Source organism: Polypterus senegalus, chromosome 14 (genome assembly GCF_016835505.1).
Source record: "Polypterus senegalus isolate Bchr_013 chromosome 14, ASM1683550v1, whole genome shotgun sequence".
NCBI classification, from domain to species: Eukaryota; Metazoa; Chordata; class Cladistia; order Polypteriformes; family Polypteridae; genus Polypterus; species Polypterus senegalus.
Window position 1 is genome coordinate 70,347,336 of NC_053167.1, and position 16,523 is coordinate 70,363,858.

General features: G+C 36.1%; 1 protein-coding gene across 17 annotated transcripts in view; it reads left to right on the forward strand.

Annotated features, from left to right (window-relative positions):
• ptprfa (protein tyrosine phosphatase receptor type Fa) overlaps nt 1-16,523 on the forward strand; it is a 596,272-nt gene that overhangs the window by 450,076 nt on the left and 129,673 nt on the right. For all 17 annotated transcript variants that reach the window (XM_039734603.1, XM_039734602.1, XM_039734608.1 and 14 more), the window contains one exon: nt 14,018-14,287. In XM_039734603.1, the coding sequence (XP_039590537.1) occupies nt 14,018-14,287 (270 nt within the window). The remainder of the gene's footprint in view (nt 1-14,017; nt 14,288-16,523) is intronic.

Sequence of the window (16,523 nt, forward strand, 5' to 3'; positions counted from 1 at the left end):
TAGGGAGCTACAAAGTAAACATTGAATATTTTTCTGATATTTACAATATTTCTACCCATTACCAGATTTATATAAAGAATCCACCTAAAACACATTGCAGTTAAAGAAAATACTGTCAGCATCAGTTTGTATTGTGGTGTATATGGTTAATAATGACTCTAGATATTTTATTATTACAACTGCCCTGCCTTTTAAGGTCAGTTATGACTGTAAACCCCCTTAAATCAGGGTGGCTGTAGTAGCTACTTAACTCACTGATCTAATGATCAACAGGAAGATATTGGTCACTTGGTGTATTTAAAGTTAAATTGGATTGGGATTATTTTGGAGGCGACATGGTGGCACAGAGTTAAAGCTGCTGTGTCACAGTAAGGAAACAAGGGCTTGCGTCCCATGTCCTCTCCATGTTTGCGTGGGTTTCCTCCCGTAGTTCAAAGACATGCAGATTAGGTGGACTTTTGAGTCTAAATTGGCTCTAGTAAGGGTGGTGTGTGTGCGCGCATGCGCACCCCTGTAATGGACTGGTGTTTTGTACAGGTGGATTGTTGCTATGATAGGCTCCAGCCCCTCACGCCATGCTTAGGATTGCGCAGCAGGCTTAGGAAATGGTACAGAGTGTCATGGTATTATTATGCAGTTGGCTATATTTCTTAGTTTTAATACAAAGACTATTCTCATTTTGTCAAGTGGAACTGCTAAAAGGTTTGAGGCTTTTGTAAACATAAATTATGCATCATCTGTAAAAAGATCAATTGTACCCCTTTTAAATAGTATTTTCATTAAATAATGCTCTTTTTCTTGTCTGTTTACAACTATCCCCTCCCATTCATTGCCATAGAAAAAGCAAATGACACATCAGCAGAACGGTACAAAGAATCCACCATGTTTGTGTCAGCAACACTTAAACACCATTAATGTCCATCTCATGGGCCCAGATTTCCGGCACTTGCTATATTTTACTCTTCTACTTACCAAGTATACAATAGCCATTAACCGTTGTGCTTTCTGAGTGACAGTTATAAACAGCAGTCTCACAGGTGCTGACTTTTCATGCATCTCATTTTATAGTTAAGTCATTATCATATTGACAATTAAAATGCTTTTGCAAACTGTATTCCTTAAAGAAAAAAGGGAATTAATTGTGTAGTGTTTTTGTGTCCCACTAAACTGTCTTCTTAGGTTATTTTATGTATCAAATTTAATCTTGTGCACCTGTCCGTGTGTTTAAATACATTTTCAACATTGCATTTTAGTTCTTCAGTTTTATATACTAGAGTGTATTATATAAGTACAAGTCCAAAATCCCTTATCTGAACATCTCCAAACCCCATTTTCTTTTTCAAATTTTTTTTATTAGCACCAAAAACGACCCAACAGCCCTGGAGTGAGTGAATGCTTTTCAGCCTTTGAGCATGATTTACAATGAAAGTAAAAAACTTTTTAGGGTTTGATGTCACTTCCAAAAAAAGTTTTAGAAGTACTTCAGTTGGGTGCTTCTAAAAGGTAACCTCAAATTAACAATCTCCTGAGATTTGTCACCATTTTTGCACTTTCTTTCTTAAGTATAATTACAGTTTGTTCTCTTTTATAAGTTAAAATGTACACGATTTAAAACAATACCAAAATATATCAAAAATGCATTTTTAGATTATAATCTTTTCACATTTTGACAACTCCTAGAACATTCCGTCCAGTATTCATTGGAGTTTTCTTACCTGTACCTCTGCAAGAGACCCATTGAATTCCCATGGGAATATACTGTACCTAAGACTGCACCTGTGTTAAATTCAGTGGTGGTTCTTTTCTGGAATCTGAAAAATGACATATTCAGAACCATTTCTGGCACAAAGGATATCAGATAAGGGGTTAGCAATCTGTTGCTACATATAAAATGCAATGGAAGAAGACATCCCTATCAACATACCATAAGTGGGGTTTTTGAAGTCGTCTTTATTCCAAGCACATAATCTAATAACTCAGCAACTTATACTTAGAAGTATGTGATGCTGGGTTTCATTCAGTCTTTTGAATGAGATTGGTTAGGAGAATTTAACAGCCTAGAAGAGAATACTTTTAGTTCTTTTGAATTTGAGAGTAGTCGGAGAAGCATAGGTTGACAGCAAAGTCTAAGTTTAACAAAACTAATTCAATTGCGAAACAAAACCAATGATGATAATTAGCACTTGTTGACGCATACATTTCTTTTTATAATTTTCTTGCAAGGTTGATCTCCTTTTCTTACAAATTTGGGACTCTCACAACCGCCATGATGCCGCACATCATTCAGATCACGTGCGTGTGTGTTAAAATTTCAGCCATGATTGTGTAAAGAACAGAGGAAAGCATTATCTTCAACATCAATGACTTACTATTGATGAACAATTCAAGGCAATTAAATAATTTACTGAAATCTCCTTTTAAAAATCCAGTTTGTCTTCTGGGCCCTGAGCATTGACTGTCTACATGCAGTGCCTTACTTCCTGCTCATCCTGTAAGCCACTTTCTGCACAAATCTGGTTATATCGCAGTGCTCCCGGAAATGCTATTAGAGGTCTTTCTTCCCTCCTTATATTAATATTACAAAATAACAGCACCTATCTATCAGAATACTAGCAATGAGACATCTGTTTCTGAGGAAGCTTTGAAGTTTATTTTTCTGTAGTTCCCTTGTATGAATGATATATTGAAAATAGTTGCCTGAAATTGTTTGTCATGCATAAAACATCCCAAAGGTTTCCTGATGGAAAACCTAATATAAAGCTTTCAGCCTTACATGTCGATACATTCTTCTGAGAGTTACATTCTTATATTACATTGACATTAATTTCTCTGGAAGCCCTTGGTTGCTACAAGAGGTGCTCTATATAAAATAAAGATTGATTAAACTCGGCAAAACTGGTTTTTGCTTCTTAGATGTATATTATGTGCAGACATTCTGAAAAGATGGATGACCACTAATAGGCATCTGAAAATGTTAAGTGCAAGACTTGGCTTAATCATTCAGATATCTTCTTAGAGAATGATGATTTGAGCCTTCTGTGTATTGAACTGAAACGATAAGTTGAGCATACTTAATAGATGCTGCCCTTTTTATGTCTATAACACATGTAGTGATAAGCTATAAGCAAATAAAAAGGCTGCAACGTGCCTACCAAAAGTAGACCAAAAAGGGACTAAATTTTCTAATTATGGGCTTGAAAATAGAGCACACCCGTTATCTAAGTGTTGGTTGTCAGCAGATGTGTTTTGGCTTTGGGCTGTGCTTTAGGACGCGGCTAAATTTGGTTACACTGTAACGCTAATCTCTGTACTAAACTCCCAGCCTCCCATGTGTCTTTGGCTGAGTAAAGGTGACAGTTCCACCAGTATGTAACATGGGCAATGATTATAAATGTGTTCTTGTTCTCTCTTTTCTTCTCCACATTTTCAATAGCCAGCTGCTTGTTTCTGGTGTTACATTATTAATTTTTAAGGAGGTACAAGAGGTTAGAAATGAATTTTCTTTTCCTTATTGTGGTATGCTGAAATAACAGTCTTCTATATGATGCTTTTTACAGATCAGGCACAAGACTTTGCAGGTTCAGAATAATAGAAATGATCCTGCTGGCCAGCTGGTCCCAGTTTACTAACAGAATCAGCCTCCTCACTCTCTGTTCTCACAGTGAATGACATATTGTGGAGCTGCTCTTTTCAAAGATGTCTGCCTCATTTCTCACTCTGAGCTTCCTTTTTTTGCCTTCCCAGCTTGAAATTTACACAATTTTTTTTCCAGATCTTGCCTGTGTTATAACTTCTAGGGGAATAAAGCACAGACAAGATTCCTATTTGCTTGTTTGTTTTGTAACACATTTGTCTTTCATTAAGACGTGTATCTTTTTATATTACTTTAAAGGCATGGAGGTGCTGTGCCTGAATACCTATTAGCCTGAGTCTTCCATTCATCTTGTTCTCTTCAAACCTGCTTTTTATTATGTTGCCTAGCTTCAGTCTGCAGCAGCACCTCTCCTTGTATATCCGGGCTGTGAAGGACCTGAAGGATCATTTTTCTTGTAATCTTCAACTGTATGCCATTTTGCCTCATCTTTACTGGTCTCTTTTTTCCTGGAGTGGTTGAGGAGATTTTTCCTTCTTTTGTTTATGTTATTGTGTTACAACAGTCCCTGATCAGGATAAATGCAGAATCATATGCCGTATATGTAAACGTATAAGGGGGCCCATATTTGTTTTTGTGTTTAGTGTGTGAAAATGAAGATCTGCATTGTCTGCCTGCGAGAGTGTGAGTGAATGTTGTGTGTGTCCTACGAGAATATAACCTGTTTGTATTTTGAACTCCAGCACATTATTTTTGCTTGTGTTGATTTACTGTATATACTGTATATATCCAAACATACACACAGTTAGATGCAGATAGTATTAGTATCTCTTTAGATATTATAAAAACTAACCACTCAGTAAGAGATTTGATGTCTTTTAAATTTCATAAGAAGATAATGCACATGCTCATTGATTTTAGGAAGGTGTTAAGCTTCCAGTTTGGTTGAATTCCATTGCAATTAAATACAGAGGATTTCATTATTTCTAAAAGGTATAATAATAGTGAAGATGGAAGATATTTTTTAAGCTGTTTAGAATCTCAGAAAAAAAGTTGGTAGGTTATTTTTCAAAATGAAAAATTTTTAGAGGTCCATGGTAGTAATCTTTTACAAACATCTGTGGAGAAAACACAGTTATATAGGGTATATAGAATTGTTGTAAGGGTGTTCTCAGCTTCCCCAATATACCTTGTTTTAACCTCCATTATCCCTTAATCTCCTAAAATGTAAGGGCATATTTTACAGTTACGATTTTAAACAGATCAATGGATGTAAGAAATAACTATTGCTGGAGTTTACAGGGATTTATTTATTCATTCACAAATCTGATTATTTCCTGAGACAGTGGCATAAACATCTAAGACTGGAGATACAGAAAAGTCCAAATACATCAACATTATGGTTGTTTTGTTTTTGTGTAAATGATGATAGATAGATACATACATACATACATACAGTTCATCTGGAAAGTATTCACAGCGCATCACTTTTTCCACATTTTGTTATGTTACAGCCTTATTCCAAAATGGATTAAATGAATTTTTTCCTCAGAATTCTACACACAACACCGCATAATGACAACGCGAAAAAAGTTTACTTGAGATTTTTTGCAAATTTATTAAAAATAAAAAAACTAAGAAATGACATGTACATAAGTATTCACAGCCTTTGCTCAATACTTTGTCGATGGACCTTTGGCAGCAATTACAGCCTCAAGTCTTTTTGAATATGATGCCACAAGCTTGGCACACCTATCCTTTGCCAATTTCTCCCATTCCTCTTTGCAACACCTCTCAAGCTCCACCAGGTTGGATGGGAAGTGTCGGTGCACAGCCATTTTAAGATCATTCCAGAGATGTTCAATCGGATTCAAGTCTGGGCTCTGGCTGGGCCACTCAAGGACATTCACAGAGTTGTCCTGAAGCCACTCCTTTGATATCTTGACTGTGTGCTTAGGGTCGTTGTCCTGCTGAAAGATGAACCGCCGCCCCAGTCTGAGGTCAAGAGCGCTCTGGAGCAGGTTTTCATCCAGGATGTCTCCGTACATTGCTGCAGTCATCTTTCCCTTTATCCTGACTAGTTTCCCAGTTCCTGTCGCTGAAAAACATTCCACCAGCATGATGCTGCCACCACCATGTTTCACTGTAGGGATGGTATTGGCCTGGTGATGAGCGCTGCCTGGTTTCCTCCAAACGTGACGCCTGGCATTTACACCAAAGAGTTCAATCTTTGTCTCATCAGACCAGAGAATTTTGTTTCTCATGGTCTGAGAGTCCTTCAGGTGCCATTTGGCAAACTCCAGGCAGGCTGCCATGTGCCTTTTACTAAGGAGTGGCTTCCGTCTGGCCACTGTGCCATACAGGCCTGATTGGTGGACTGCTGCAGAGATGGTTGTCCTTCTGGAAGGTTCTCCTCTCTCCACAGAGGACCTCTGGAGCTCTGACAGAGTGACCATCGGTTTCTTGGTCACCTCCCTGACTAAGGCCCTTCTCCCCCGATCGCTCAGTTCAGATGGCTGGCCAGCTCTAGGAAGAGTCCTGGTGGTTTCGAACTTCTTCCACTTATGGATGATGGAGGCCACTGTGCTCATTGGGACCTTCAAAGCAGCAGAAATTTTTCTGTAACCTTCACCAGATATGTGCCTCGAGGCAATCCTGTCTCTGAGGTCTACAGACAATTCCTTTGACTTCATGCTTGGTTTGCACTCTGACATGAACTGTCAACTGTGGGACCTTATATAGACAGGTGTGTGCCTTTCCAAATCATGTCCAATCAACTGAATTTACCACAGGTGGACTCCAATTAAGCTGCAGAAACATCTCAGGGATGATCACGGGAAACAGGGTACACCTCAGCTCAATTTGGAGCTTCATGGCAAAGGCTGTGAATACTTATGTACATGTGCTTTCTCAATTTTTTTATTTTTAATAAATTTGCAAAAATCTCAAGTAAACTTTTTTCACGTTGTCATTATGGGGTGTTGTGTGTAGAATTCTGAGGAATAAAATGAATTTAATCAATTTTGGAATAAGGCTGTAACATAACAAAATGTGGAAAAAGTGATGCGTTGTGAATACTTTCCGGATGCACTGTACATACTTTATTAATCCCAAGGGGAAATTCACATAATCCAGCAACGGTATACTGATACAAAAAACAATATTAAATTAACCATATCAAAAGACTGGCTCATTTGAGACCTATATTTACAGATCCCTAACTGGACAATAGTGAAGACAAAAGTGTAGCATAAAGGATTTGATCTCAAAACTTAAATAAAAGTCAGGTTCCACCAGACAAGTGCCACACATCCAGAGTTTCATTGCTATATGCCTGCTGGCTGAGCACATTGCTACATGTGCTAGTGGAAATCATGTATGTTGCAGATGGACAGCACAGGCATCTAGCATTAACTAATTACGAATTTCCCCAACAAATATGAATATAAAACATCTCCCCTCTTTGATTATCTAGACATTTTTCACCCATGTCTCACACAGATAACAGATTGTTTTGTGGAGACTGAGGTTAAAGGTTATGATTCATTTGCAGTAATGCCAATGTGTCTTTCACATAGCTGTCATGATGTTTGACACACTTGATTCATCATATTTTCGGCTTTGTTAGCACAAAAGCAGACCTGGTAAATTTCCAGAAATGTCACAGATTATGAACTATGAATTTGCTGGGTCATATTTCTTAGAATACCTGACTCTGGATTTTGTTCATACATGCCATGATCCTAATAGTTTACTAGAAAATTCCTGCAGTAGCATGCAGGTGTGAAAGGGACTTTTATACACTTTAAAGGTTTCTGTAGAGAGGTGATGGTGTGAGTCAAAAATATTTTTTCTTAATTTCATCGAGTTCCTCTTCAGATTGTATTATTAAACATATATGCATTTTTACAAATTAACTGTAAGAGGCTTGAAATAAACTATCAGTATCAAATTGTTCCAAAGAAGTAATGTTGGATTCCAGGGATATTAGTTCCTGACACTATGAGAAGTTACTTTTCATTCTGTACACCATCCCTACTGTATATGGTAATGCCAGACAGACAGTATGAGAACAAGACTTCACCATCAACTTAGCCATCTTTACGTATTTTAGCAATATTTAAATGTATCTAAACTATATTACAACTTTGTTTTTATTTTTATTCATGTCTTGTTTTTAGTATACATACAATACAGCACATGTAATGGTTACCCACACAATAGCAGTCCAGAGTACTCTCTCTACACAGTAGCATGGCAGTTTGCTTCATGCAGGTTAAAATGCATTACAAAAGCTTTTTGTGCTGTGTAGATGTGTTAATTACTCCAAACCTTTCATTATTACCTAATTAGCTATTCATTTACATAGTCCAAAAAAATGAACTGTCGATCTTGAATGACAGGATTAAGGATGAAAAAAAATAAAAGACAAAAAAGATTTTACAATGCACACAATAGCTTATCCCCCATTGAGACAGAGAACCACATTTAGGCTAGTTAAGAGGTCCATGCAGTTTGTCTGTATACAGTATATAAAGTATAGTCGAGAGAACTGTTAAGTATATGTGCATTTCTTTTGATGCTCTTTTTACTTTACTGTGAAAACAGTGCAATTTTTTAATGCTCTTCATCATGTTTACAGATTGTATGTGAGTCTGTCTTTGTAAATGCTGTAGAAGACTTCATCGCCCAGGCCTGCATCACGTGTTTTGTTTTTGTTTTTATTTTTGTTTCACTTGCCGTTTGTGCATAAAAGCCAGAGGTTGGCCTGTTTTACTCTCTCTGTGTTTCTCCTTGTCTTTTTTCTTTATTGTTTTATTTCCCTCCTCATCATCATCGCACTCTACCATCCAAAACCAAACTTTCATCTATCAGATCAGCGAGAAGGTTGGTCCTTTTCATTTCTTAACCTCCTACACCAGGCCCGTCTGGTCTGCAGTGGGGAGAGGAGAGCTAGCCCCAGGCAGTGCTCTCTCAGGGCGGGATATTTGCCCTTACCTCCCAGAACGCAATTATCCCTGTTATGCTTCATACCCTGACCTGACCCTGTCGCTTGCGCCTGCTCTCAAGCCCAACCTGAGCCCTATTGCCCAACCTGAGCCCTCATGTCCAGGAATGCTTGCATGATTATATGTTGTCTAGGAAAATAATATTTGTTTTCTAGGAAATTACACATATATATGTGGGTATCTGTTTGCATGTGTATTTTGCATCCTACTTTTAATACACATGATTTCTTAGAATGTCATTAAAAAAATTAAATGACCAATTTATAATATACTTTTCAAGGTAAAATTTATTATTGTGTCCATGACATTGTAGTCTTTAATTTAATAATGATCTGAGCATTTTGCTTATTTTAACACACACACCTATAATATGTGTATTCACTAAGTGACAGCAGCCAAACAGCTAAAATGCAGGGTTTTTGATCTTTGTTGACTTAAGTACAAGAAAATGATGTTCCAAAATAATTTCCATCTCGCATGACAATGTAATTGTATAAATCAGAATCAAGTATTCATTTATTAAAAAAATAATGTATCTTCTTAAATAATACAAATCAGTTGTTTTAATTGATCTTTAGTTTGTCGTTTGGTTTACAGTTCTTACTGCTCTTTCTGTAATCTTACTAAACAATGCCACACTCAAGTAAAATTATTTCCTAATGAAATTTTGTATTACATATTCCAAAAAAAAAAAAAAGATTAAAATATAATGAATCTCAAGTAGTAAACTTAGCATCCGTGGTTATCTTAGCTTAGCATTTATTAAATATGCTTTCTTAGACATAGTATTATTAAAGTTTGTAAATACATAAAAGAAATTTGATGCACATATACCTGATGTATACATATATTCATTATTTATGTTTTCCATTAACTTTTAAAATATTAAGAGCTGTTTTAGAACACTTCATAGTATTTTCCAGAACGATCACTTTTCTCCCGTTCATTTAATTACTGCTTAAATAAATCTTGCACCGGGTGATAAGGATATGTTTTAGTTTGACGACACTAGTCTTTTTTCCTTTTTTAATCCTCTATGTTGTTATTTTCATCAGAGAAATTACAGGGGCTGAATGTAAATTGCAAGGCTCGGTTAGACCCCTGTTCACCTGCATTACCATTAACAGCATCATCCAATGAATGCCAATATGTCTTCGGCATAGCACTTTGAAAATGATTTATCCCCTGTTTCTTTCTTTCTTTTAACCTTTATCAGCTCATCAGAAAGAATAATTGGGTACTTTAAAAGAAAAAAAAGTTATAATTGAAATATCATCCAGCAGTATTAAATTACTGTATTGGCAGATTTGGCTGTAAAATGCCAGTAATGATATTCTGAATACTTTTAGTAGTATAGACTGAGCGTCCTCTTTTTCAGCAATTCCTTTATCAAGAAACTCTTGATAGATTGTCAGAAACGTCTATTATATAGCTTCAGCCTTTTGTAATGCTTACATTTTTATAAACGTAACATGGTGTAAACATAAAGCATACTGTACATGTAATTGTGACTTTGAATTTGTCAGTGTGTTAGCCATGTATGCCTTCCTGGTGTTGGCAGCAAAAATGAGAAATTCCTAATCAAACCTCATCCTGTATTACATTTTAGCAAGCTCTGATCTGCACACTTGCAATTGAGAATTTTTTTTTATTAATTATTGATCACTTGTAGAATATGAGAACTGTGCATTTTTCCTGAAAAAAATTTCTGACCTGTTTTAGAAAATTGACCTTGCTAGGAAAGAGAAATCAACAGTGTCCCTGGGGTTTGCGTGTGTATGTGTGTGGGTTTCCCTCTTCACTCTCTGAAACCAGAGAATTTACAGGGAAGTCACTCAGCAAAGGAGATACTAGAATCCACAGCCATTAAGAAAAACCTCAGTTACCATGTGAACTGATCCCAATTTCTCGCTCAAGAACCACAGTAAATCTACTTTAATGCAGCGATAAGTGAGTAATAGCTGTGGAGATATCCACACGAGTACAGTAGCTGTGCATTTAATGATACCGTGGTATTCTCTTTGGCAGGCCCTTTAACATTTTTGGGTAGTTTTTTTGTTTTGCATGGATAATCTTGCATGCCGCAGTATTTGCCTGTTTCTTTTCTTGGTAAAGTAGCATGATAGCAATAAAAATAATGTGGTAAAATCTTGTTTTTCAAATTTACTTTACAGAAAACGCACAATTATACATTGATCACCTTACTTTAAATTAATTTATCTTTATGTTTACTTCCCATTTATCCATTCACAATGCTGTAGACATTTATAAATGTATATTGTATATATAAAGCAAAATATCAGTAATGTACAACATGTAATAAAGTGTAAAGACAACATGTTAAATTAACTATATGCATTCTTTATATATAGACAAATTTCTAGCGATTGATTTTTCACTGGTGGTGCCCATATATTAAAAAAATTCCAAAGTCTTGCTACAAGGTTAAGGAGGCTTTCTTGATCAAAGAGCCATTCCAGAAAACTGAGAAAAGAAAAAAATAACGAAGATACACTAACAGTTAACATAGTGATTGCAAAAAATAATTAATCTTGTTGAGGAAAATGTAAGATTTTAGAGATTTTAAACAAATAACATTTCTCTGTGCCCTTCCCATTGCAGTATATCATTTTAATGCTGATGAAATGTTTTCACATTTTTGTTGCCAGTATCACATTAGTATTGGATTTAACAGTCCACACGAGCCATATTGTATTTGACAATTAGAGGTACATCAGATGTATGTCAATACGGTAGCTCGCCTCTTGTTGCATGCATCAGTCTGTGTGAACGCATGCATGCCCGATGTCTCCTTTTGTCTGTTGTGCTCTGTTTTGTCCCACCCTGTCCTTTTGGGATCCCTGCCTGCCTCCCGCATGACCACGCAAAGCACAAATTTGCTAACAAACATTCAGAAATACGTGCTGCTTCTTTGTTTTCAATGTATTTACTGTAGGATTTCCCTTGGGGTGGGCGTTGTCAGAAATGGATAGGTGGGAGGTTTGCAATAAGAGTGAAAGCCTTGAATGTTTTACAGGTTAGACTGGTTTGTATATGGTTAATCCTGAAACCAGTCTAACAGACTTGGGAATACTATTCAGTATCATCATGTGAACCATTTCATGTCCATGGGTCACACAGTATTATCATTCTATTTATCTACAGAGTGACTAACTTCCGATGAACAAATTACCTTTTCAGGCCTTTCGTGACTTTTAATGGCCATCCACCCTGTGACTGGAGCCCTGAGTAACTGCTGCTAAGCTGTTTTAGATGAATGCTCATCTTGCACTCATTCAGTTTACATTTACCTGCATATAAAGAATATAAATGGAGGATATATTTCCATATATAAACTGGTTACTCGGTTTAATGGTATTACTACATGAAAAGAGTTGCCAAAAATGCATTATTTGGTGTTTTTCAATATTTTGTTTTGTACAACTACATGTATGGCATATGTGTATGCCAAGATATACACAGACTTGCCAACTTAATACTGTACAGAGGCTTTTAAATCCAACAGTTAGCTCTCACTGCTGACTTTACTAGTTTCCTTAGATGGCTATTCATAAATTTTGTTAAATGTCAGCAGTCTGAGACTCTTGATTATTCTTTGAAATTTATGCTAGCTCTCTTCATGTTGTTATTGACATCCTTGATGAAGAGATAACCGTGACACACTGCATTTCAGGTAAATCTGGACACCACTCAGCTCTGGAATGCATTTTTACATGCATTACTGCCAAATGTATAACACAGTAAGATAATCAAGTTCTGACTACCCAGAACAATCATTTCTTTTTGTTGTCTTCTGGTAAGGAAATGAAGCTGTATACTTCAGCTGCCAAGCATTATTGAATTGTTTCCTTTGTATGTGTTATTGTGCCAAAACAATTGCATTATAGTCTGCATTCGGTATGGCCTCCCCCACCCCTTTCCCCCTCAGCAGCACTTCCTCCCCTTATTGATTATTTTCTTGTCCTCAGTAATTTTTTGCAGTAGACAAATATCTAAGTCACTTGCATGTAAATCAGTGATGGAGAAAAATGTTTTTCCCCATGTTGTCCCTCATTCCCTCTTCATTATGGTCTGTTAAAATGTTTAAGTAATGCAGCACTTTTTATCATTTCATACTTTAAAGAAATAACCAACACTGGTATGTGTTTGAGTGACTGTACAGACAGTATGCATATGTTTTGGCACTGTTGGGTTATTATTGAAAGGCCGGAGCTCTGACCGTTCATTTGTGGTAGACATCAGATATTAGCTTCTTCAGTAGTTACATTGGAGCAACAGCAAGCTTTATCTTGAATAACTCAGACAGAAATAAATACCCACATTTCACTTTATGTCACTTTGATTAAAGTTAGAATTTTTGCCCTTTATTTTTTGGAAACATCCTACTGTTAGTACGTAAAACATGCATTTATCTTTCTGTAATCAGACCGTGGCACTAGTTTAGACGTTTAAAGATTTTGGCTCAGTAACCGCAGTTTTGCTTTTGGATCATTAATTACACTTGCATCCCGTTCAGTGCCTAAAAACACTTGTTTTGTCCAGATCTTTCCTATTTGTGACTGCTGACAATGTTCAGGATATCCATTCCACTACTGCACCTAAAATGGCAGTGAATCCTTTTAGTAATATAATTCAGCAGACATTGTCCTGGTCCTTCATACATGTATGCCCAGAAAATGTTAAGTTTACGACTTTAGGAATAGGTATTCTGTTTTTCAGTACCTGAACTCCTACTGAGGCTAGGTTACTGAGTGGGAGACCTTCTAAATGAAGTCCTATTGTAATGGTCTGTTGATAGTGCATTTTTTGACTATGGCTGCTGTGAGCACAGTAATCCATTGAAAGTGCTTTCAGTAGACCAAATTATATTATCAGCTATCTTTAGTCAATAGAGTATAGTGGCTGAACCTACACTTATGTTCTCTGAAGTGCACCAGCCTTTATGGCTGAAAGCCTTCCTGTCTCGTGGCTTATTCAAGTACACTTCAGCAATGACGCTTGAGGATTTTTTGAGGATATCCTTAATATTCCATTATAATCATCCAGCTATGTTCTAAGCAGAGTATGCTAAAAGATGAAGGCTTACAAGTTTCCAAATGCATATTGTTTTTACCTAGATGGCTGTTATTGAAAATGATAGATAGCTTTATTGGAAATTCTCCATTCTTGAATATATTCTTAGTTTCAAACTATGTCCAGTGTTCCAGTTGTTGCATGCCAGGTATAAATTGGTTCCACATAATTGAATTATATATTAATCAGTTAATCTGAGCTAGTCAAATTAATATTGACTACTTTTCATCTACATTTTGAACTGTCAGCTCTCCGCCTATACGTATCTCACTGATGACATCATTTTTTTGGATGCTAATATTGCATTCTTTCTTTTTGTCAGTTCGCCGTGTTCCTCCTCGCTTCTCCATTCCTCCCACTAACCATGAGGTTATGCCAGGGGGCAGTGTCAACCTAACTTGTGTGGCTGTGGGGGCACCAATGCCATATGTCAAATGGATGAGTGGAGTTGTGGAGTTGACGAAGGAGGACGAAATGCCTGTGGGTCGCAATGTTCTGGAGCTCAACAACATCCGTGAATCTGCCAACTATACCTGTGTGGCCATTTCCTCCTTGGGGATGATTGAAGCCTCTGCACAAATTACAGTCAAGGGTAAGGATATGACTCCTGAGTTTAGCATTGCTTTTATATTCACTATTTTGAATCAGTCTGACATGCTCACATTGCACTGTAACTTTGAAATCAGTAGGGCATGACTGATTCATAATATACCATGGACCTTACTGTTTTCTTGCATAATGTTTTATGTAATATTTCTCAGTGTTTCTAAAGCACATTCTTATGCTTGCTCAGATAAATCTGATCAGTACATTGTGTTATATTACTACAGTTACAGTCGTTCCCATTTTTTGCAGACTTTTACATTGTTTGTTGTATTATCCAAATGTCAGTTATTTAAGTTGAATATGTGGTACGTCATTTAGTCTCAAATGGAAGTGATGAAATGTTTTAAACAAATGAGGTCAAGTTTGTAATATACATTTTTAATGTTCCATGTATCTATTTAGAAATGTTCCCCGTTCTTACAAAATTCTGCCATTGCCCGTGTTGAGTAACTTTAATATTTATTTGAAAAAAAATGCAGATTCGGTTGACCATTATTTGACAACTTGGCACAGTTGTCTTTCTAAGCAGTACCTTTAAGCATTAAAATGGGAACATTCCATATACAATTTATACAGTTTTTAATTTAAGACATATTAAAGAATTGAAGAAGCCAGTTGTCCATTCTACCAATAGCTATTTAAATGTGTAATATCTGGTCAGTGTCCTTCTAATTAAAAAAAAAAAAAATACACATCAGCAAGTAGTTTAATGGCTGTCGCTGCTGCCTCATTGACCCAGCATCCTGTGTTCGAATCCTGAATGCTGCACCATGTAAAACTGAACTGGATTAAAAGTTTGAGGATGTTAAGTTAGTTACATCATTAATATTCCTGTTTTTCTCAAAATCCTCAGTATACTGTCTTCAGTGTGTTATTGACATGTTCATTCATACAAACAGGTGGTGTCGTGGAAATTAACATTGTAGTGAATGGCAGGAATTTTTAAGGTCTAGTTAAGGTCGAGTTAAGGGTAATGTCTTCTTGTATGGATTTTTATGCGACCTGCATGTAATATGTAAGCCTACCCTTTTAATAATAATATCCAGAAAGGAGTAAAGAGTCCATATGCTTTAGTGTTGCATTTATTTGGTTGCAGTGGCAGTGAACAAGCAAAATCATCAGGGAAAATAAAATACATTTTTCTTTTCAGTTTAAGAGTGGTATCTGCTATCAAAAAGAATGAATGCTTTCTGACTACAAAATATTTTACTGTTCTGATATTTTATTTTATTAGTTTTATCTCAGGAAAGCTCAATGATGCAGTAGTAAACAGTGCTGCTTTGTAGGTCCAGTATATTCAACAGATGTTTCCCTAGCTATTAGGAATATTTTAAAGACCATTGTTTGATAATAATCCACAAAAAAGCTAGTTCAGTTTCTCTTTCCCCATTGGCATCAAGGCATTTTGATAAGTTCAGCAAAGTTTCTGAACATTTCCACTATTTTGCTGAACTTGAGGCAAAACTCAGTGGGGTTCACTCATCAATATTAGAGAACTAAGTCACTTACTATTTCCTTTGTTTGAATCAAAGCTGAGACACTTTGGTGTAACTTTCAAAATGCAGTCGTGCCAAAGGACTTCATCTACAACCGTCTTTTGAAGAAATGAACAATGATGAAAATAAAAATTAATAACATACCAAAACCAAATGAAAACGTACAAGTGAATATTAGTTTGTTCCTGACAGTTACTTAATTGTAATAATGATAGAAATAACAACAAATGAAAATGATTGATTAATGACACATTGAAACAAAAGCACAATGCAATTATCAAGCATAAATTCGGAAGCTCCATTTCTAGAGCATAGGAAAATGGTAATACGCAATCAGAATGCTAAAAGTCACATGAAACATGATCGATTTACAATTGTATAAAGAAAGGTTCAAATACCACTCAGTTTCAGCTACAGACATTACAATTATTATTAAAGACATATACTCCATATGTAGCTATAACATTGTAAATGTCAATTGGTTTGCACTGTAACAGGCAACGCTGAAAGCTTGGGGGGAAAAACAGCAATAGCTTGAAAGCAACCATTGTTTATAGTGCAACATTAGGAAGTGTGTTACTTTAATTCAAAAGATCCTTTGCACTTAGCAGAGTTTGTGAATATTTGTTAGTTTTGTCTTTGCTCAATTCATATAAAGTCAAAAGTTTCTGTTTATGTTCTTTTAAGTCAGCATTAAATGATGCGACTTTTAATATAATTAGTTAT